Below are 23,247 nucleotides of genomic sequence, written 5' to 3'. Positions count from 1 at the left end.
GCACAAAAGTTCCTCAGGGAAGTGCCTCTCTGCTCTGCTGCACAGTGAGGGAGGAAGCAAGTGGCCAGGTGGTCCCCGGGTGAGGGGGCTAAGGGATTCCCAGCGTGCTTCCCAGGCTTGGCCACCATCCCAAGAAGGACCTGCCCTGTTTCCCCTGAGATGCATGTGGAACCTGCCCAGGGACAGCACCACGGGATGTGGACAGGAGGACAACCTGCACGTCTATGAGGATCCTGTCCCGCTCCCAGATGCAGGGTCGGGGGGCAGGCACACGGAGCAGTCTCCTCAAGCCGCCAAGCCACTTAGAACCACCCTGCCCCTAAATAATGGAGAAAGGGGTTTCCCAAGAGCCGGAGTGCGCCACGGCTATTTTTAAGGTGAGCAGCGCAGGACTTAAACACCATCTTCCCACGCTAAGCCGCGACTTGTATGCCATCTGTCACTCAGACAGGACAAATATACCACATCCCTACACGTTGAGAAGACAGGGCACACACTCTGGCCCACAGAGAGGGGCCAGAGTCCCTTGGGGAGGAAGAATCAAGTTCAGATGCCAGGCTCCCCCCAGGCCAGCACTACAGCCCTGGGGCGCACCGGGAACAGACAGCGCGTGGGGCTGTGATCACGGAGCCTCCGCCACCACCTTCGATTCCTGCATCTCGTCTCCTGGCAGCGGGAGTTCAGTGACAGGGCGGCAGGGCCAGGACACAGGCCTCCACACCCGCCCACCCTGCCCTGTCCTCCCTTCGCGGCCATGCGCCCCCCCCCCCCCCAGCCAGATTCTGTTGTTTCATTCGAACACGTGTCTGGCAAACACCACAGCTGTGCTGTTTGTGAAGCAAACACGTTTCCATGGCCCACCAGAGTGAAATGGCGCCGGCACAGTGCACGGGCCCACCGGGTTCATTTTGAGAGGAAGGGGAAGGTAGAAGTCATTTGTCCCCAGTTTTTAAATGCTATGTAGCTCATAACAAAATACAAATGTTTGAGAACAGTGCTTTGGGTGTTCCTCTGTTGCTCGAGGTTTAAGACACCGTGTTTGTGGGTCAGTCCCATGGGCACAGCATTGATGGGACTTCATCTTTGCTCTGGAGCATCCTGGGGAGGGACAGGAGCCAGTCCTGAGGGACAGCATGGACAGAAGGACCGTGGGCTGTGTCAGCAAAAGGGCCCTGGCTGGAGTCTGGGTTGGCGGCCTGATGGGACAGCTTCCGCCATGGGAAGCTCCACAGCTCATGCCTTCTCCACCTCCCATGACCAGACATCACAGAGAACATTCTCTCTTCACCTCCCTTCAGAAAGGGTAAGTAGCTGGTCTCAGGTCACAGACCCCGGACATGGAACTAGGTCAAACCCAAGTGTTCCGATGACCAAACCTGGGACTTTCTACCACATGGCTCTTTGTCACCATCCTGGGACTTCACAGGAGGGCACCATAAAATGCATCAACCAGCACACCCTTATCCCTGAAGTCTATGCTCACACCCCAATGGCAGGCTGTTCTGCTGCTCCCTAGTCAAAAAAAAGATGACTTTAGGGGTGCCTGGGTAGCGTAGTCAGTTGAGCGTCCGACTCTTGATTTCAGCTCAGCTCATGATCTCAGGGTCCTGAGATCGAGTCCTGTGTCGTGCTCCGCATTCAGTGGGGAATCTGAGATTCTTTCTCCCTCTGCCCCTCCCCCTACTCATATTCTTTCTCTATCAAATAAATAAATAAAATCTTTAAAAAAAAAAAGACTAATACCTCAGTGACAAATGACTGTTTTGGCAGAAGGCGAGGGTCTCAGCAAACAAGGCCCTCTGCCGGCACCGCCCCACGCAGCATCTCCCCAGTGCCCCATCCTCCCCTCCCCAACCTGGGAGGCTGTGAGTACCCAGCTCTGGGCACCCGACAGGCACCAGCCAGCGGTCCATGCTCCTACCTGCCCAGTTGGAGGGGTGTGAGAAGGCCTTGCTGCTCTGCACCACCTTCATGGCCTCCCCCAAGGCGGCGCTGGCTTTCAGGCCATTGAGCAGGGATGAGTAGAAGGCGTGGAGAAACATCTTGGAAGCCGCCACAGGCACAGGCCACAGAGACACAAGAACACACTGTGCGCCGGCAGCCAGGAAGGCCCGTGTCAGCGCGATGACCCCGTCAGCCGTGACCTTGCTGTTGGACTCCTGCGAGGAGCCGAGGACCACCAGCTTCACAGGAAGCCGCAGGTCCAGGACGTCGGCGGCCGTGAGCAGCAGCTCCTGCAGGGGCGGGCAGTCCGAGATGCTCTCCCCATCGCTGGTGTCGTCCTGCACCCGCAGGGACTCGGGGATCGTGTAGGGGTGGCCAAAGGAGCTCTTGCTGCCGCCAGGGTTACTGTCGGCGCTGGGAGTGAGGACCAAGGCCGACAGTTTCCACGAAATGTGGGTGGCAAAGTGGACACACTCGGCCTGGGTCAGGGCGCTCATGACCCGTTCTTTGGTGGCCACATTGCCCACCAGAGGCTGACAGCCCAGCAGTTCTGACACCATGTACGCCTCCTCCTCGGCCGATGGCATGGGCCCCCACAGCCACCTGTCCATCACCGCCGACGGCAGCTTGGGGTTGCCGACAACAGCCGCCATGGACGTAGAGCTGGAGTACGTGGGTGGGTTCTTCCTCAGGTGAGACTAGGAGGGGAAGACAGAGAAGCAGACCACCCCGCCCGTCAGACAGGGGCCAGGCTAGCCGGCTGAGCCTTGGGCTTCCCGTGAGCACCGGGCTCCATCCCCTCGGCTACACCTGTGCTCCCAATAACCTCGTTCACTCTAACGCTCAACACCGTTGGCGCCCAGCTGCTCATCCTACTGAGAACCACAGCTGCGCTGCAGAGCTCTGGAAAATCAGGACTGGATCTCAGAAGAGCCCTTCCCATCTGTCAAGTCCTGAGGGGCGCTGCGGCCGGAGGCAAGGGTGGAGGGTGCTGGCCTGCCCCACGCGCCTCACTCCCACAGACCTCCCTCTGGGCCCCGAAACGGGGGAGACCTACTCCTGATGAGCCAGGGCTCTGAAGGTTGACAAAAAGCAAGTCAATCTCAGTGGCGACAGGGCTAACCTCAGCCCGGTACAGCCACCATGTGCTGAAAAGATTATACTTGTCATCTCCTCATGTGCTGCCAAAGAAAGAAAACACTGGATTATAAAATCTGCATAGAGGAGTCCAGGAAAGTTCTGATTTTCCCCCAACGAGGTCTTTTGATGCTTCTTGGGAAATATTAAGTATCAAATTATTTCAAAATAACCTGATGGCTCCATGGTGGTGCTGCCTCACACCGCGGGTAGGAGAAGCGCCTGCTGGGCGTCTGTCCAGAGACAGGGCTCTTCCACTCCCTGGCTAGCCTGGCAAACAGCCAGCTTACTGTTGTCACCATGAAGTGCTCGAAACACGGGCCATCTCTGACCTCCTGGGTGCTTCTGGCAGCAGGTGCAACAAATAGCGCTCTGAGCCAGACAGCGTCTGACGAGGCCATTCAGTCAGCCCCGGACACGCCAAAAACTCGAGAAAAGCATTTCTTTCACTTTGAACTGGTTCTGTCCCATGAGAAAGTTACTGTTCAGTCACAGAAAACAGATCTAAGATTTCCAAACCCCTGTGAGACAGATGCGGGCCAGGTTTGAGCCATGTCACTGATCATGGTCAACAGAAGCCACGGCAGGTCCCATGGGGACCGCCCACGCCCAGGGCCCAGGGTTCGCATTCCTGAATGAGCCACTTTCTCCCACTGGGAGGAGCTCTGTCTGACCCAGCTCTCCTCGTGGTCTGCTGGTCTCTGAGGGCATGTTCAAGTTCGAAGACGGAGCAGGACGGCCGAGGCAGCCACAAGTGCACGCTCGGCAAATCGGGGTCCATGAGGGTCTGAAGGAGTTTGAGAAGGGGTTGGTTGGAAGGCTCTCTGATTGGGTGGGCACGCCAAGGGGGGGTTCGTGGGTGAGACCTTGGATTCTGTGGACAGTCCACTGTCGCCCTCTTGATTTTCACAGATATTTCTGCTCACACTGACGCTTCTGCTGAATGAGACCCAAAAATCTGTTCCCTGAAAGCCCCCTCATTTATGTTCAGTTCCTTCATTGGCCCGTGGGACCCTTTTCTCATGTGTCTGCCATTCTTGCCTGCAGCCCCTCTGCTGGGCACAGCCGGCGCCATCAGTGGACAGCGTGAGGGTGGTGGGCACCAGGGGAAAGCAGCTTCCTCAGAGACCTGGACTGGCCTGGAGCCTGACCCAGTCCCCTGAGGAGCTCACAGTCCTGATGTCACGGCAAAGACGTTCTGAGAGAAAGGACACAGACTGTGGCTTCTGGAGATAGCAGAGATGAGTCTGGAGGCCAGGGGGCTCTCCTCCCACCTTCAGACAGAGAGACAGACAGATCTACTCCAAAGACAGCCTCCCTGGCCGCAAACTGCTGAGGGAACCTTGGGAAGAGATCACAGGCTGCCCCCCCGCAGCCCAGTCTGGCCGGGAAGGCCATCCTCCAGAACCCCACAGCTAGGCACCCGCCACCAGCACGAGGCTTACCTTGGACTGTGGGCTGAGGGAGCGGATAGAGGGGACGGCGATGAGGGCGAAGCGCTCGTACAGGTACTCGTTGGAGGAGCTTCCCTTCAGGAGGGCGAAGGGGATGAGGTAGAGCTCCCCCTCCAGAACCAGGACCAGCTGCCGGTGCCGGCCCACGGGACCGCTGGAGTGCATCAGGCCCTGCAGGGAGGCATGGGGCACCTGAGTCAGGGCCCAGCAGGTGACGGCCTGCCCGCATGGGGCCTACTGGGCCACAAACCACATGCACCCGAGAAGCACCTGGTAGGCCCACAGCGCCCACGTGGGGAGAGTGGGTGGTGGCTTGGGGCGCTGCCCAGGGGACCATCACCGAGTGGGGGTTTCCTCCTGTCTCATAGACCCTGCAGTAAAGGAGGTTGGGGGCCAGTCTAAGTCTGCACGGCAAGGGGAGAGACCGGGTCACCTGTCAAGGACAGGGATGTCCCACAAAGACAAGGACTGGCCCCAATAGGTCTATAGGAGGCAAGGAGTTGTCCCAGAAAAAGCCTTGTGAGTCATGGTGACCCCCGGAGGGCCAGGCCAGGGGATGCTACACTGTCCAGAAACCCTAAGAGCAATGTAGGTGTGACTCTTCTCACGAGAGGCAGTGACACTGTGACCCCCAGACTGGGCTCAGGCCGAACAGGAAAGATCAATCGGATGTTGCTGCTGCATGAGGAGATGCCACCCAGAGCCTGCTGCGGAGCACAGGCCCAGCTCTGGCTCCGGGGGTGGTCATGGCTGGGCTCCTGTCCCCCCAGCCCCCTCTGGCTGACTGGGCGCAGTGCCCACCAGGGCGCCACTGTGCTCGGCGGGAGTGAGGGTGCTTGCCTGATCTGCCTGACTGCTGCCCCGGGTGCTGGGCTGAGGCTGGCACACGGCACTCCGCTAACCCAAAGTGACACATGCCTGGCAGGCCCATCAGTCTCTACAACCCCTCTTTGGCTTTTTCTTTAAAAAAAAAAAAAAAAAATTGTGAATGCATCTAAAGAAATCAGAAATAAAAACAGGCCAATTTGCTGGTTGTTTGCTTTAAGAGCTATTTACCAAGAAGGGGTAAAAGAATCATTGTACGACCCAGGAAGGAGGAAGTGGGGTATGTCACACTGCTTGCTGCGGATTTCTGGATTGGCACAGGGAGGTGAGGCAGACGGGGGACCTGCAGTCAGCTCCTGGGCCTGGGGGGAGCCCCCACCACGGCCACACCGAGGTCCTCCCTGCCCCCGGCCCTGGGGAGCCACTCTGGTCTGTGCCAAGCAGACCTAGAAGGTGGGCCAGAGGAGCTGGGCGATGGGGCCCTGACCTTGGTGGTGGGTCACAGCTGGGACAGTGACGACCACTCCCAGCTCAGCGAGGGCTGTCCCCCCGACATGTGGGCAATGCGGGGACTCAGGCCATCTGCCGTGTGCAATACCAGACCCACCCCTGGCTGATCCAGGGTCACCAGGCATTTGTGGGACAAGATGACAGCCCCACCCTCACAGGCCTCCCCTGGACCCCCCTGCCAGGGCCCAAACCCCAGTAAGTCTCTGTCAGGTGCCACCCCACAGGTCACTGATTTCCCTGGGACACACGCCACTCTCGGGCAAGTCCCTAGTCACAAAAGCATGCATGCATGTGAACTGAAGGCCAGCAGGGCAGTGTCAGGCAGGGTAGGGTTGTGACTGGGACCTAGAAGCCGCCCACAGAGGTGCTGCTGGTAGGGTCTTTGTAGGCACTCTGCATGCTCTGCCTGCAAGACCTTATCTGGGGCATCAGCCTAAAGACAGGTGAGGTCCTGTCCCTGCAGGCCACATGGTGTCTTCTCTGACAAGGAATCTGACCTCTCTTGGGGGCAGTCCATGTGGTGCTGGCCTGGGCAGAAGAGGCCCAGGGCAGTGCGGGGGTGGGGGCAGTAAATAGAGAGCAAGTCTGGGGAGAGACCCGGAAGCCAGACTGTGGAGGACCCTGCCCAAGTTCAGACAGGGAAGCGTGGTTCCTCCAGGCTCTAAGCACCTGCCATGCACATTCTCCATGGACGAACCTCCAGGGAAGTGTCTGGAGGCAGCCTGCACCACAGGAGAAGGGGCAGTATGTGCTGGGGCTGTGCACGCTGATTCAGACAGCGAGAGACCCAGGAAGAGAAGGGAGGCTTGCCGGGACTTGGTAAAGAGTGACCTCAGTGGTGAGGGGAGGGGAGGCTCTTGGAATTCTAGCCTGGAGATGGGGAGAGTTTGCTCTGAATGAATAGAGTACCCCAATTCAGAGGTCTGGGTCCTCCTAGAATGGAGGCTCGTGGCTAGGGCTGGGCTGGCTCCCGCACATGGCCCTGGGTGAGAGCCCCACATGGGACCCCTGTCTGGGCAGGAAGGAGGCGAGCGCCAGCAACCCTGGCCTGCGGGTCGACAGGCTGCACAACAGACTGACAGCTTCAGTTAAAAGACGGCAGGAAAACGGATTGAACCTGTTGGAAAAGATGGCCCGGGAACGGTCTTCTGAATTCTGCCTCCAGGATACATGAGCATTGCCCTTGTTCTGAAAGATCAGCTATAATCCAATGTGAACTTGAAAATGGAAAATAAAGTGATGTCTCTATCCAAATTACATATCATCCTTTAGATAGAAAAGGAAAGACAATTCAGGGAAAGGCTTCTCTGCGTCTCCACCTGTCAGTCTAGAAAGGGTATTTGCTGGCTTCTTAAGTCCTGGGTTTGAGAGATAAAAGGGCTCAGCATCAGCCCCACACCAGCAACTAACAGAGCCCAAAAAATTCCAGCAAAGACTTAGACTTTCTGACCTCTGAAGTTTCTAGAAATGGATCTTTTGAAGGAGACCAAGACATCAAGGGCAGGGGTGCTGAAACCTGTCTAATTCCCCTGGTGACCCTGCCTGTTTCAGGGTGTTTCAGGCCCAGGATGGAATTGGGGTCATGGAGTGCCCCAGCAGGGAGGCCTCGGAGCGAGGGGACTTGGGCTAAGCCCAGTCCTCACAGAGGGGGAGGGCTATTCCTTTAGCCAGGGCGGGCAGTGGGCACCTGCTGGTGGGTGTGGACAACTATTGTCACTTTACAGACCCTCAGCACCCTCCTGCTGCCCCATCAGCACCTGCCCAGTGACTAGATTCCTGCAGCTGGGTCTCCTGTAGAGGGAGCTTTGTGCTGAGCTTCCTCAGTGGAGGGCGCAGAGGGGCGATGCCAAGGGTAGAGGATTTCCTGCTGGCCCAAGTCAGCGGTGTGTGTGCATGGAGACACACAGCAGAGCCCAGACTGTGCCCGTCTGTGACCCTGCTGATACCCTTCCCTCGGTCCTTTCCACACGACAACCCTGGCCTGTGCCACCCGTGCTCTCAGCAGGCCGCCTGCCCAGCAGGTGCCTGGACTCTCTCTGCACACCCTTGCCACTGGAAGCAGATGTCTGTCCTGCCCCCTGCGGAGGGCGGCCTTTGCTCACCAGCAACTCGAGACCAGCTCCAGCCCGGCCAAACCAGCCAACATCTCTGCTAGCCAGTGGGCCGAACCACATACCTTTCCTGGGGTCCATCCTTTCCTGGGTAAACTTCCTCAGCCTGAGAAAACCACAGTTTCCTTCAAGCTGACTGCTAGTCTTTGGCCACAGGGAATAAGTCTATCAAACGTCCCCTGGTTGATCTACTGTGTTGTTGGTCTTGCCCCTGAGCACTACATCATGCACATCCATGACCTCACATGGGTCAAAGCAGGCCGCGGTGCCATGGGGCCTGGCAGCCAGTGGGCAGTTGGGACATACTAGTCAAATGTGAACTCACGACTGTCTGTAGGTTCTTGAAATATGGTCAACATAGGCCCTATAATTTTTATAGCTGACCCTTGAGCATCACGGATTTGAATGGCGTGGGTCCCCTTACACGTGGGCTCTTTACAACACACACAGGACAGGGCTGTAAGTGTGTATTTTCTCTTCCTGAGATTTTCTTAATGCCATTTTCTTTTCTCTAGCTTCTTTGTTGTAGGATTACAGTATATAATGCATGTGACCTATAAAATCTAGGTTAATCAATTCCTTGTTACTGATAAGCCTTCCAAGCAACAGTAGGCTATTAGTAGTTAAGTTTTGAGGGAGTCAGAAGTTCCATTTGGATATTTCACTGCACCAAAGACGGGTACCCCACATTACATAGGACCCATAGTGTTCAAAGCTCAACCACACTATTATTTTTTCCTGGGCCTCAATTTCCAATATAACTCACCCCCTTTCCCTCTGGTGTTTATAAACATGCACGGAGCTAAAACATGTAAGGGGCCCCTCTGGAGCACCCAGCTCCAAACTTTGACCCAGGAACCTTGACAGACCAACGTCACCACCATCCATCCCTTCCTCGTGTCACTGTCACCATCATCCACCAGCTGTTCACTGAGTGCCCGTGATACCTGACACCTGTGGGGTCAGCCACCCGACAGTGACCCTGAAGTCCACTTTCTGAGTCTGCAGTTCTCCGAGGCAACTGCCACAGATCCTGAATATATGGTTGGTGGAAATTTTGGATGCAATCACCATTTCTCCAGCTGGGCCCTATACAGACGCATGGTGACCAGCAACACTGATCCATTCAAAAGCACTGATACCAGCACTTGACGTTGCACGTGTCCTGGCTTCTGGTTTAAGAGCTACGTGTTCATGGAGGTCACCATGGTTCAAGGGATCAGTCTGCACCCTCCCCGTGCAGTGAGCTTCGTTTTCACTGGAGGACATGGGAAGCCACTCGCTGTGTCACAGCATCACAGGCCAGGGGAATAAACATCCGGGAGCACGATGGGGGAGCGACAGAAAACTCCTGGGTTCAGGAGTTTCCAGGCAGATTAGATTTGGGATCAAATAGACCCCACAAGGATTACAGAAGCAAGAACTGGCAGGCATCTGGCTACTGCAGAGCTGGCTTACAGGCCTGGGTTTTTTTTTTCCCGGACTCACATTTTTGATTGAGTGAACTGGTCAAACAGAACTTTTTTAAAATATAGAAACCTTTTCTGTGATGTTTCCAGGAGATCTTGGCATCACAGGTGGATGTAGAGAGCTGCAGCAAGTGTCACCGTGGGGAGTAACCCTCAAACCACAACTAAAACCCACAAAGACCACAGACCCTGTAATACAACCAGAAATGCAAGAGTCAAGGTCAATGCACTCGACAAGATTCTTTGGTTGCCCCAACAACAAATCGCTGGTTTGCCGGAAGAACCAATGGAGGGGAGGGGTTTGGAATTCGGGAACTGGAGGAACGTGACGAACGGCCAGCCCGAGCCAGAGGGGTCTGCCTGCCACCAATGTCCAGGCACACCAGAACTCCAGGTACACCAGCCACACCAGCCAGAGGGACTGGCCATGGACCTCCGGCCGACAGCTGACCTCTCATTCTTGGCTGCTGTGGGGAAATGAGCCCGCGCACTCCCAGGGACAGGCATCTTCAGGGTGGGGCTGAGACGGCTGCTGTTGCACATCCACCAGAGCAGAGCCACAGCCCAACAGCGCTCACCCAGAGAGGAATGTTCCCCTCCTGGGAGGCCGCTCGCCCATCGGGCCCCTCTCAACAACAGTTTCAACTTTCCAGGCAGCTTCTCGCCTCCATATTTCCTTGTCCTAATTGGTTGTGGAAATGCTGTTCTTGGGTGATGTGTGTCCTTATTTGAATATCACAACAGATGTCTCACTCAGAAATCAATTAGACGGGCTGGTGGCGGGGCTGCCAGCCCTGAGCATGTCCTGAGCCCTGAGCAGGCCAGTCTCGAGGGCCTCGGCCTCTGCTCCATAGTCTGGAGTGCAGGGCAGATTGTTTCTGGGACAATTATTCCCTGACTATCTCCAAACGTTCCATCCATTTGGAAAACGGGCACCTAGATGGGCCGTCTTGTTTCCAGAGGCATCTATTCTGGGGTGAGCTGGTTTATCAGGCTACTTGATTTTGCAAGGATCCTTTCCCCTAGAGCTGAAATTAAGGGCAGGCCCCAGTTAGAGCTGAGCTCTGCCCCTGCCTTGCACGTGTAGATGAGAGGTCTGGGGTGAATTCCCAGAGCCCCAGTGTTTAGGAAGCAGTTTACCAACCTAACCAACTTGAACAACAAGTTTTAAGTAAGTTTCTGGGGGTCCTGAAACAGATGCATCCACATAAACAGGCAGTGACCTTAATCCAGAGCAGAGGTGGCCGAGAAATACTCCTCCTCATGATCAAGGTCATTCACTCTTGCTACCTGTCCTGCAACTACAGTTTTATGACTGTAGATGTAGGAAACAGGGAATTTCAGTAAATGGAAATAATGGCAAAGATGGGACTATAACTAGAATGAGACCAAACTCCAGTGACACTGAAAGGTTCCAAACTCTGGACCTCTGGAGAATGAGTCACCCAAATCCAAGGCAATTTCCTATTCTCCATCTGGCTTCTTGATCAGACCAGCTTCTGGCTTTGGTGAAGCCCTCTCTGCAAACTGAGGGGGTGATTTTGGGACCTCACTGAGCAAGCGGCTTCCCCTAGAGCAGCCCTGGGGGACCTCGTCACATCAGATGCATCTTTTGGAACATGGCTGCTGGCGCATACTTCTGTGTGATACTGATCCTGCCGTGGGACAAGACTGGTCCAGGTCTGTCCCTTCACCGTAGACAGGGCCCAGAGGCACGGCTTACTGTGTTTTGCTCTATTAAAATGATGAAAAATGAATGCCAGGGATGCACACAGGGTCCCAGTCTCTTTCCCATGAAACCCTTGCAACTTTTCTTTGGTGACATTTTCTCCTGTGGGTATTGGACAGGGCTTGACTTAATGTCTGCTGACGGGTTACGTGCAGACGTGGCTGGGCCCTCCTCGCAGACAGCTGGGCAGGCTTGCCCCATCCTGACAGCAAAGGACGGCATGCTTCCAGGAAAGAGGCACGACCGTGTTTCCCTGAAGCCAAATTAAATCAAATACTGGTGCAAGCCGACGGTAAAATATTCTTCTGTTCCACTTTTCATACTGTCTGACCTAGTCCCTTAGCCACAGGACTGGGGCTACACAAAGGCACTTGTTCAAATAATTATAAGCCCCAAGTGAAGAGGCTAATCGTTTTAGTCTTGAAGTGTCAGAGACTCGTAAGCTTGGACTTTCGGTTTTGATTCGTATTTTCACTGAAGATGTGGAAAAGGGTCTGGCTCGGCCTGGCAGCGGACAGCGCTGGGAGCGGGCAGGTGGATGGTGTTGTGTCGCCCTCTAGTGGCCTCTGGAGCAGGTGAGGGTGCTGGCCTCAGGCAGCAGGAGGAAGGCCCAGCCTCCTCCTCCTCTCTGCAGCCCACCCAACCTGAGCACGGCCTGTGAGCCTCAGACATGGTACAGCCACATACTCAGCCGCCTCCTCTGCTTCCAGGACGGTATGGACCCAACACACGCCAACAACTGCTTGTGGAACGAACAGATGAAACTGTCAGTAGGGTGTCTTTACTGAAACACAGCGGATGGCTACCTCTTGCCAAGGACAAGCTCTTCCCCTGACCGTTTGCTTTAACAGCCTTTGCAGGGTTTCACTCTGCGGCTCATGCGAGGCAGCCACACTCGTTCACAGTATTTGGACACCTAGGTCACAAGAGAGAATACTTCTTCTCTCCAGAAGTCAGGATACGCTTCCCAACTGCATGGCTCCCTCCACGATGAGACTGTACCCCTGAAGGCGGGCACGGTGCCCCGTACATCTGTCCTGAACCGCAGGCTTTGGGGCACTGGCACCATCTGGTGGCCAGGCCCTTCCCTTCCCTGGGCTGCTCCCCTTAGGAAGCCCGAATTCGTTCCCTGCTCTAACTTGTTTAGAGCTATAACTCTTCCCCTTCCCAGCAGCCCTGGAGGGACACAGGTGTCTAGGCACGAGCTGCACTATTCCCACAGGCACATTTTTATTAAGTCACAGGGGCAAGTCCTCAGGGAGGAAAAGCACAGCGCAGCTTTTATAATCCCACAGGCTCTCCAACAAGGACAACTCAAGGCTGCAGTAGCTTCTCTCCTCGGAGGAAGTACTGGATGGCGAGAGGGAGGGCTGCCTCTCCCCATCCCCCAGCTTTGGACCATTCCATAAACTTCACTGAGTATCAGCATGTACCAGGCCCTGGGCCAGCTCCTGGGGACACAGATGAGGAACCATCCTTGCTTTCAGGGAGTGTGGGGTGGGCAGCAAGGGGGAGGAGGGGAGGCATGCCACCAGCTAAGTTCTGAGTCCAGCGAGATAGTGGGTGCCATGAAAGACATGGGGGCATAGAGGGGACCCAATAGCAGGGAGGTGGAGGAAGGCTACAGGGTGGTGGGAGAAGAGGACAAGGAAGGCTCCTAAGAGGAGGAGACACTCGATCTGGGCCAGAGAGGTGAGGAGCTTGCCAACTCCACATGATCTGAGCCTCCAAGGACACGCTGGTCCCAGCCAGTCTCCAGCCTGGCCCCCTGTTCCCTGCCCCCCTCGCCAGCCCCACCAGCCCATTCCACATTCATGGGACAAGTCATCTGGGACCTGGACACCAAAGGGGAAGTGCCAAGGACCCCAGAAGGCCCGAGTGAGTGAAAGAATGGAGGGTCCAAAGAGCCTTCGGAGGACCTGATGGGGGATCAGTGCAGAACGGAGCTCAGGGCGAGCAGAGTGTGGGGGTAAGTCACCAAAATGGTCTGCTTGGCCATCTGAAGACAAATCAGCGCGAGGGTGTAGGTGTGTATTTCTCCCCAGGATGCAGCACATAAATCATGCTAAGTTAGCATGGCCTCTGAGATGCTCTGAGCCGGGGCACTCTCAGCAGCCTTGGCCCTTGGTTAAAAAGAGGACACCAAGGGGACAACAGACCTAAGAAGGATAGGACAGGGTGTGTTGCAGGGAAGGAGAAGACAGGCCTGGGCCTCTGTGCTGACGGGACCAGCAGCCCTGAAGTGCTGGAAGGGGCAGCGACGTGGGCGCGGTGGCCCCCTCTCGCCAGGGCCCTCTTGCTGCTGCAGCTGTCCCATGCGTTCCTCACACGCCTCGAAGCCCAGCCCTGCTGGGACCTGACACGCTCCGTGGCATCGTCTCATTTTCTAATGAGGACACAGAGACTTGAGGAGGAGAAACTACTTGGCCAAGATCACCCATCCAGGGAAGGGCAGAGTCAGACTTGAGTCCTAACTGCCAGCCCCCAAAGTTCTGGGCTCCTCACCACCCCCGGGTCCCTGAGTGAGGGAAGTCTGCAGGGCCTGGCAGGCAGGCAGCCTTCTGAAAAATACTGGGCTAGCTGACACCCATCCTTGGCCGGCCAGCCAGGGAAATGCATAAGCAAATATTTCCAGGGGATGAAGGCGTCGCTGTCAAGGACACACTTCATCTCTGCCAGCTGGCTGAAGCGGAAGAGCGAGCCGCCGAGGGGCCACCCCAATGTCTGTGAGACAAAACTCCCACCAGGTTGCAGACAGCTGCTAGGACGCGTAGGCCTGCAGCCTGCTCTCCAAGGCCTGTCAATCACACGCTCCCTGCCCGACAGCCAGGCCCCCATGACTGCCGGCACTCTGGGCTTTCCTTGGGGTGGGTTATGGGCTGAATGCTGGTATCCCCCCAGATCCATATGTTGAAACTCTAATCCCCAGTGGGATGGTATTTGGAGGTGGGACCTTTTGGAATAACTTGGTTTACAAGGCCACAAGGACAGTCCCCTCACGATGGAGTTAGTGCCCTTATAAGAAGGGGGAAAGGCCAGAACGACCATGTGAGGACACGATGAGAAGGGGGCTGTCTGCAGCCAGAAGGAGGGCCTTTGCGCCACAACCGAACCTGCTGGCACCCTTGCCCCGGACTTCAAGCTTCTGGAACCATGAGAAATAAACGTCTGTTGTCTAAACCGCCCAGTTCAAAGTGTTTTGTTAACAGCAGCGAGAGCTGATACAGTCATCCATGAAGCCATCTGATAGGCTCACCATTCAGATTCATAAAACCCACAAGCCCTTTGGTCTCCCCCACCCGCTGAGAGCGCCATATCCGGACTGAAGGATGGTATCCAAAGTCCAGAGACACCGAAACCCATCAGGAGCCATTCTCAGCCTTCTCGAGAAATCCCAGCTGGAAGGGTGTCTTTGACGTCAGACTCTGCAATGGAGTCCGTGACTCCTGACAGTGGCAGAGGCCAAGGGATCTGTTCTCAGCGGAAAGCAAAGCCCTGCTGAGAGCCTTGAATGAGAGGTGGAGATGGGGAGGCCTTCCCAGCAGGACGAGGTAGGGCTATGCACACCCCTCTTGCCATCTGCTCGGGGCTCACATGGATGGCGTGGTTCCTTCTGACAACTGTGGAGATGGGCCTAGCCCTGCGCCTCCCTTGGTCCCAAAGTCTGATGAGAAGATAGGAGGGCACTGAGGCCAGATTTGTCTGGCTGGAAAGGAGCAACGCTAGGCTTTAACCTGGCAGCCTGAACCTGGGGCATCTCCCCCTTACAAGCAGCCAGCCAAGAATGCGCTTCCAGACACTGACTGGAAAGCTGGAGAGAGATGTGTGTCCCCGGTTGTCTCAGGAGCCCATTTTATATCTAAGGGGCACATGTGGGCACTGAATGGGAAATGATGAGTCCTGACGCCTAGAAGCCCCTGGGCCCCAGGGTGGGGGGAACTTACCCCTTCCATGGGCGCTATGAGCAGGTCGTACAGAGCACGGAGCGGGGGCCTGGCGAATGAGCTCTGCCTCCTGGGGAGAGAGGAGGTCCCGTCCTTGATCGGCGACATGGTGTTGCTGACCAAGCTCGTCATGCTCTGGCAGCTCCTGGGGAGAGAAGGGCCGGGGGAGTCAGCAGGGCCCACACGGGGCCGGCGGGGCCGCGCTGCTCACTCCGCAGCGCTCCGGGTCCTGGAAAAGGCAGGTCAGAGGCTGCACAGCGGGGCCCAGCCCGGCCTCCCTCCCGGCTTCGCCTTCCTCACCTTCCTTTCAGGTAATTTTCACAGAACAGTGAGCACTGACAGAAACCTCAGGGTAAACCAGCTGCACACAACAGCTTACATTTCTATGGAGTTTTTCTGCATAATCAGATGTCCCAAAGTGCTGTTCAAAGGATTTAATTACATCCTCGTGTGAAGCGATTGTGTGCAGGCAAACGTGAGGACCATTAGAATCAGCAGCAGCCACCGAGCGGACAGGGAGGACAGTGCTCCCAGGCCAACTGCTCTCTCGGCAGGAGCCATGGACAAGACCAGGGGTGTGCTGACCCCAGCCCGGGGCTCGGGTCAGCGGCCGGGAAACTGCCTGGGCCCCAGCGAGCTACAGGCCCTGGCCCTGCAGCTCCCGCATGGTGGGTCTGCTCTAGGGTACTTGCAGACTTGGGCTTTGCTTTTGGCTTCTATGCAGGGGTTGCCAGGCAGTTTAATCAGTGCAGATGGCACTCTCGATCCCAAGAGCTTGGAGTTTCACACTCCTGAAACAGGACAAGACCATTCATTCCCTTAGAAAGTGGTTCCTGGGGTGCCTGGGTGGCTCAGTTGGTTGCACGTCCCACTCTTGGTTTCAGCTCAGGTAATAATGGCAGGGTGGTGGGATAGAGCCCCACGTCGGGCTTCCTGCTCATGACGAATTTGCTTGGGACCCCCCCCCCCACTGCCCCTGCTTGCTCTCGCTAAAATAAATAACCAAATAAAATCTTAAAAAAAAAAAAAAGGTGGAAAAAGTAAAAGAAAGAAGGTTTCCTGACCACCGGTTACCTGCCAGGCCCTGCTGTCAGCCCTGGGGGCCTCCAGAGGCCACATGGCACAGGTGAGCATAAGAGACAGCAGGCGGGAGACATGTGGATTTCCACTGAAGAAACCAGGCTGCCCCCTACCCGTCCTGCGGCCTCAGCACAGCCTTGGGGGACATTCTCTGCATCATTGCTGGACAGTCAGTGGTATCTTAACCTTGATTTAGACACAATGTACATTTTTGGAGTCTCTACTATGTCCTTAAGGACACATAAGGAGAAAAAAATGGATAGTCTATGAGATATACCTCCAAGTTTTGGTAAATACTCTGGGTCACTGGGGGTGGCAGCTCTAGTGTTTCCTGAGAAAAGACCAGAAGGCAGCTTTCCCTCCTGGGCCTGGCCAGGATCCATGACCATTTGTGTTTTCAAGGTATGGTTTCTGCCCCAGGCTTCCCCCGCCTCTTTTCAGCATTCTCAACAATGTCCCCCTTGACCTCAATTCCAGGGCCATGCCGCGCCAAGCCGGGAGCGCCCTCAGCAGCCACCGCCCCCGCAAGAGAAGAGCAGAGGACTTGGAGGCCTGGGAGCCTGCTCACGTCTGTGCCTCTGTCTCGCCCACTCAGGAAACACGTCATTCCAAGCGACTGGGACTGCGGCGCATCTTTGCCATCGGTGCCAGGAAAGCAGAGATCGCCCTGCAGTGACACTGAGAGGCGCACTAAATTCCACAGAACACGTCGCAAAGAGCAATGGTCCCCTGAAGGAGAGAACCAAATTGCTCTCCAGAGGAGATGCTCTGGCAGAACACGCAGTGTCTGTCACGGGCCTGTGTGCACCTTCATCCTCGGCAGACAGAGCTCACAGCCCCCAAAGCCCGCACAGTCAGTAGGACGAGGCGGCGACAGGACCACTCAGTGTCCCCTCCCCACGCGCCTCCCTTTCCACCCCCTAGACAGGTGCCTGCCCAGATAGCGGCCTTGTAACCCCCGGGGGGCACCTGAGTCTGATTAATCCAGCTGCAGGTGTCCAGGGGGAGTGCCACATCCCCAGACAATGCGGTGGCCACAGGTGCTCACCATGACTGGCAGGGTACTCCCTGGAGGCCTGAGCAGGGCATAATGCTGGCAGGGGGTGGTGCCCAAACATGGTTTCTGGAAGTGGCCAAGGCAGTGCCTGGGAAGGAACATGTCTGGAGGGAACTAGGGAGCTGGGGAGGTATCTGGGGGCAGACCTGCTGGGTGCAAATCCCAGCCTGGGGCTCCAGACCTTGCTTTCTGCACCTGCACAAAGGAGAAATGCTATCCATAGGCATGAAGCGTCAGGATTGGAGAAAACATCCAGCACGGAAAGTTGTCGGGAGTCTCAGCTGATGGGTCAGTGAGTGAGATAAAGACCTGGCAGGAGGGAGGGGAACACAGGCAGGATTCCAGAGCACAAGCACACATGGCCATGGTGTCTTTTGACTGAAATCCATGAAGTTCCAGAGGCATCTAAAGGGCCCTACAACACTAACCTATTCCATATGGGCCCTGCCCATGATGGGGCAGGCCTGTGGGGTCCTTGCACCAGGCTGTGAGGAAAGTGGGCAGCTCCAGTAGAGGTCTGGGAATACCAAAGTCACAAGACGCTGACCAACTGCTGGTCAGGCAGAGCCAACAGAGGGGTTTCTGGGAGAGAGGCTTTTGATGTGGGCACCACCATCTGGAGTTAGCGTGCCCGTGGACAAGGTGGAGACCATTCTGAGTGGACAGAACACTGTGGGGAAAGGCACAGATGTTGGGGGACAGAGACTGGAGTGCCTGGGGTGATGAGTGTGGGGGACAAGCACGCCAGGTGGGCCTGGGGCTCTGGGATTGTGCTGTGGGGAGGCCAGGTACCACCTTAAACATCAGGCTTGCCTGAACAGGAAGCTCCTGCCCCAGGCTAATTCCTTCCCTGGCAAGATCAGAGGAAGGTCGTCAGAGAATGACCCTTCCCTGAAAACATTCCCAGTAGTCTCCAGGGCTGGACTTTGCAGAGCAGCCGTGATCAGGCCATGTGACACCCCACCCTCACTCCTGGCCAGTCTGATGGAGAACCCATCAGATGCCTTTGACCAGGGCTGGTAAATACACAGTCGATCGAGACATCTGTTTGCTCTGAGCAGGTTTCCCTGGACACCCTCTCTGAGCATCTGTTTCCAGGCAGTGCAGACTCTTCAAGAACCAGGACCTGGGCACCCCAGGTCACACAAACCTGCCAGGGGCTAGGCCCCTTGTTCAAGTCTCAGCTGAACCCCCCTGCCTGTGGCACCTTGGTCTTGTTCTCTCCCCAGCTGTCAAGCCCAAGCTTACATCATCAATCCCTGCTAATTTCCACCCCTGGATGCCGTGTGAGCGTGATCTCTCACACTCTCACCCTAGTCCCTCTCAAGTGCTGGTGGGTCACGGATGAATCATTTTCGGAGCAACAGCTCCCAGGCCCTGATCCCCGCCTGGGTGGGCACACCTGGACCCAGAACGTGGCGGCTTACACTGGTCAGCCAGGAAGCCCCAGAGATCAAGCCTCCAATCTGTGCTTCTGTTCAGGGGAGGACCCCTATCCCTAGAGATGCCATTTTCTTTTTTTTTTGTTTTTGTGGTTTTTTTTTTTTTTTTAAAGATTTTATTTATTTATTTGACAGAGAGAAATTACAAGTACACTGAGAGGCAGGCAGAGAGAGAGAGAGAAAGAGAAGGAAGCAGGCTCCCTGCTGAGCAGAGAGCCCGATGCGGGACTCGATCCCAGGACCCTGAGATCATGACCTGAGCCGTAGGCAGCGGCTTAACCCACTGAGCCACCCAGGCGCCCTGTTTTTGTTTTTTTTTTAATTTATTTATTTGACAGGGATCACAAGTAGGCAGAGAGGCAGGCAGAGAGATGAGGGGGGAAGCAGGCTCCCCGCTGAGCAGAGAGCCCGATGCGGGGCTCGATCCCAGGACCCTGGAATCATGACCCGAGCCGAAAGCAGAGGCTCTAACCCACTGAGCCACCCAGGTGCACGAGATGCCATTTTCAAGTGAAAAACAAAAGCCCCCCCAAATACTCCATTCATGTTTAAACAAAAACCAAACAACCCGAAACCATCATTTGAAGTCACAGTTAATCCATGCAGCTCTCTCCCTGGGGCTCCATCCCAGGACCCCGAGATCATGACCTGAGCCAAGGCAGACGCTTAACTGACTGAGCCCTCCAGGTGCCCGGTCTCTTTTAGTTTTAATATATTAAAAATCTACTCACTGCTAGGAAACCGTTGAGGCTCTTTTGACCCACGGCCCCAGCCCCCAGAGCCGGAAGCTCGGCAGTCCTCCCCGCAAGCGCCCTGTGTGCCTGCAGCTTTCAGGTGCCATCACCTGCCCTGGACAGGGGACACTGTGGACACAACCACCTCGGAGAGGATCAGAGTCATGGCCAAATGGCAGCAGGTCCCCCAGGGCTCTGAGCCCCAGCTGGCAGTGGTGGTGGGTGGGAACTGGTGTGTGGGATGAGGAGCCCTGGGCTGTCCTCGAAGGCACACCTGCCTCCTTCCTGGTGCAGCGACCACATTGTGAAAGAACGGCCACGGGGTGGGCCAAGGATCCTACATGGGGAGAGCTTTCTGACTGCGCCGTGGTGCCTTCTGTGGGACCTTTCAGCCTGGCTGCCTTCTCTCTGCCTCGGAAATCTGACTGGAAGACAGAGAACGGTGCCTTCCACTTCTCAGAATGGGAGCACAGACACAGCTGCAGACACTGCCTCATGGCAGGAGGGTGAGCCACAGGAGGGGCGCATGTCCGCCAGGTCTGCCGCATCCACACCCCCTCAGGGCCCTATAGTCGTGGTTGTTCCTCCTTTACAGATAACGAAACAAGGCTCCAAAAGAGTAAGGGACCTGTACAAGCCAAAGAGGAGGGTATGAGCCAGGCAGACCTCCCACCTGGTATGGGAGGGGTCTTCGTGCCCCCTCCCCTCCTTCAGGACTCACTGAAGGACCTGCCCACCTGCACTTGCCTCCGATCCCCACCTTCCCCGCTGCTGGGTCCCTACAGGTGGAGCTGACATCTAGGCAGCCCCTCCTGGGAGCCGCTGGCTTCCAGCTTTTTGGGAGCGACCCGGCTGTCGGGATTCACAGCTGCACCACCGCATAGCGCCAGCAGGTGGCACTGGCCCCCTTTCCTCAAGGCCCGTCCATTTATTGCTAGGGACCCCGCGGGGCTAATTGACAGCCTAGCTCTCGGCAGAGAGATTTTCTCACACAACACCGCCTTTATTAGCTCATTCCTCAGATGATTTTTATTAATTTACTTCTGGAGAAATATTCGTTTTCTCCCCTGCACGGCTGTCTGGGTGGTAGCGGGGGAAGGAGAGGGCGCAAGCCCGGAGCCGGGGAGGAGGGAGCCTGGCAGCAGGGCGCAAGCTGCCTGGCCTCTGCAGGAACAGAATGCAGGGCCGGAGATGATGTGTGAAGCGCTACCGAGGAGGGCAGACGCATTGTTGATGTCTCCGCAATGATGACAAACACCAGGCGGCCTAGGTGGCCTGTGCTGCTCATGAATCTCCTTCCACGGATGAAGAAATCTATTCCCAAAAAAGGGCGAGTTCTAACTGGGACGGGCCTGCAGAAGACCCTGGGTGCTCAGACTCGCTCGGGCTCACACAGCACAGGGCCCAGTCGCCCAGCCGCCCAGCCGTGGCTGTCCGGGCTGGGCGTGTGTTCCTGCCCAGTGAACCAGCGGGGCCCCAAGGGAGGCGGAGGGGGACACCACGAGGCTCCATCCAAACTGCAGGCACCACGCCAGTTGCCCCTCCCATCAGGGCTCCGTTGGAGGGGGCAGTTAGGTCACTGGGCACACAGATGCACATGCTAAGCACCCACCCCTCCACACACACACTGAGTTCTCATGCTTTCATGTTCAAAGTTGGAGAGCAGACTAGCAGGTGAAAACAAGGGAGCAGGGGCCGGACCCTCCCTTGGGAGAGACTACAAAGGGGCCCCGCTCAAACCTGACCACACCAGGGATGGCCAGAGCCACTAGGCCGTGAGATCCTGTCCTTCCTGCCTCTGCCGCGTGGAGAGAAGAGCCAGTAACCCAGAGCTTAGTGTGGCTAAAGCACCGGGAGGAACCAGAGCTTCACAGGGACGGGCTGGCTTTGGCTTTCCGCTACTAACATCGGACCCAGAGATAAGTAGCCCTTCACAGGGAATATCCTGGTAGACTGTGAACAGGATTCCCCGATCTGGGGAGGAGGCAGGAGCCCCCAGCAGAGCACTGGGGTGCAGAGAGGAAAGGTGCCACAGTATGAAAATGCAAAGGGGCAAATCTGATGGAGGGAGGAACTGGCTTTGCTGGGGCTCTTCTCCTGAGGGTGCCCGAGAAAGTAGCTGTCCAGCTTCCTGAGTGACTGCCCCCACCCCGGAAGCCCACCTGGGGTGACCGCAGAGAGGCACTAGTGAAGGGGAGACTTGCTTCTTGTCCTCCTGGAGCTTATAATATCCTGAGGATGGAGGAATGCCTGAGACAGTCCCAAGTGTGTATGCACATGTGGCCTTGAAGCTTGAAGGCAGGCAGGAGGGTTGAGGCAGCCTTGGAGTGGGTTTTCTTTTTCCTACCTCTCTCCCCGGTCCTACCCCTCTGCTCTCAGTTCCCCACGAGGCACTCGGGGCCTTCCTGTCTCTCTGGGCATGGGGCTCTGGAGGAAGCTGAGCCAGGAGGGCTTATAGCAGGGCACACCAAGATATGACATCTTCAGAACCACCAGAAAGGAGGGGGAGGGAGGTCCCCATATGGGACATCTCCCAGGGTGGGCTAGATCGAGGCTGTGACGTACGCAGGTCATGGGAATCTTTAACACAAGGTGGGTCTCCCCTCGCAGGCCCAGACCCTCCGCTGTTACAGGGGAGCACAGAGATAAGCTTCCTGCCTAAGGCCATGAGGTCAGGCTGTGTCCTTTGGGGAGCCCGAGGCCTGGTGCTCTTTTGATCTCAGGCCCCGAACCCTCATCTGGAGTGCATCTGGAATGCATGTCTCCCCCAGGATGACAGAAGGCCTTCCCTGGAGACTGGTCTCCAGGGGCCCTCTGTGAGCAGGACCTAAGCTCCTGGTCAGGGCCGCGCTGGGGGGCAGGGAGGAGCGAGGAGGCTGCTGCTCGGAGTGGGGAGCTTGCTCCAAATGGGGCTGCCTTTTCTCAGCCATATTTCTGACTCGGCTCCTCACCTTCTCAGGATGTCTTTATCAGACAGTTTCACTTTCTAATGGCTGGGTTGGGCAGCTAACCATCAGGGCTCACAGCCGCAGGGGTGAGCCATGCCTGTCCTGGGCCAGAAGGAGCGCTGCCTCTGCTCCTGTCAAGCCCAGAGAGCCCCTCCCCCTTGGTCAGAGGGGTTCTCCCCCTCACAGCGAACCCTGCTCTTGGGCGCATGCCCACCAGACAGTGAGCTGAGCCCTTTGCTTCCTTCCTCCCCGCCCTCAGTCCTGCCCAGGATGCTTCAGATTCCCCTCCAGGGCTCCGAACTCTGAACTGAGTCTTCTGAGGGATTGGAGCTGGCCTGAGATTTGAACAAGTACCCGGGGTTTAAGGAACCAGTGGAAAAATTAATTGGCAAATCCATTATATTCAAGTAGCCAGAGATGCCTCAATTCAATTTAAAAAGGTCTCTGATAGCGTTCAGTGACTCTCTGCTGAACATCTCACACGAAGGGCTGTCTCCTCTGGGAGAGGAGGGCTGTCAAAGGCATTTTAAGTACTTCTTCAGGAAGCTGCCAGTGCTTTCTGCCTGCTCGCCTCCTTAATTACCAACTGCCCGGCTCGCCGGGTCTGGCTCCCTCCACAGGAGGAGAGCTGAGGCTGGGTGGGCTCAAGCAGGGACCCCTGCTTTTCCAGCAATGCTGGCTTCTCTTTAGTTCAAGGACCAGCCGGTGGCTGCACGTGGCTTCTGGCCTCTTGCTCTTGGACTCTCCTAGAATGTTCAGTGTGTCGGCAGGTTCGTGGCCATGGTGAAGGACTGTGGCACAAACCTTCACCCAGAGGAGTGGCCGCCTCTGCTCAGTCGGGGGGCTCTGCTCTCTGTTTTAAT

General features: G+C 56.4%; 1 protein-coding gene across 7 annotated transcripts in view; it reads right to left on the bottom strand.

Annotated features, from left to right (window-relative positions):
- Window positions 1-23,247, bottom strand: part of TTC28 (tetratricopeptide repeat domain 28) — a 645,085-nt gene that overhangs the window by 15,611 nt on the left and 606,227 nt on the right. For all 7 annotated transcript variants that reach the window (XM_082697968.1, XM_082697969.1, XM_082697970.1 and 4 more), the window contains 3 exons: window positions 15,124-15,268; window positions 4,527-4,706; window positions 1,922-2,642 (listed from right to left, as the gene is read on the bottom strand). In XM_082697968.1, the coding sequence (XP_082554094.1) occupies window positions 1,922-2,642; window positions 4,527-4,706; window positions 15,124-15,268 (1,046 nt within the window). The remainder of the gene's footprint in view (window positions 1-1,921; window positions 2,643-4,526; window positions 4,707-15,123; window positions 15,269-23,247) is intronic.

Source organism: Mustela nivalis (assembly GCF_964662115.1).
Source record: "Mustela nivalis genome assembly, chromosome: 14".
Classification (NCBI taxonomy): Eukaryota; Metazoa; Chordata; class Mammalia; order Carnivora; family Mustelidae; genus Mustela; species Mustela nivalis.
Note: the sequence above shows the minus strand (reverse complement) of the source record. Positions and strands in the feature narration are given on the sequence as shown.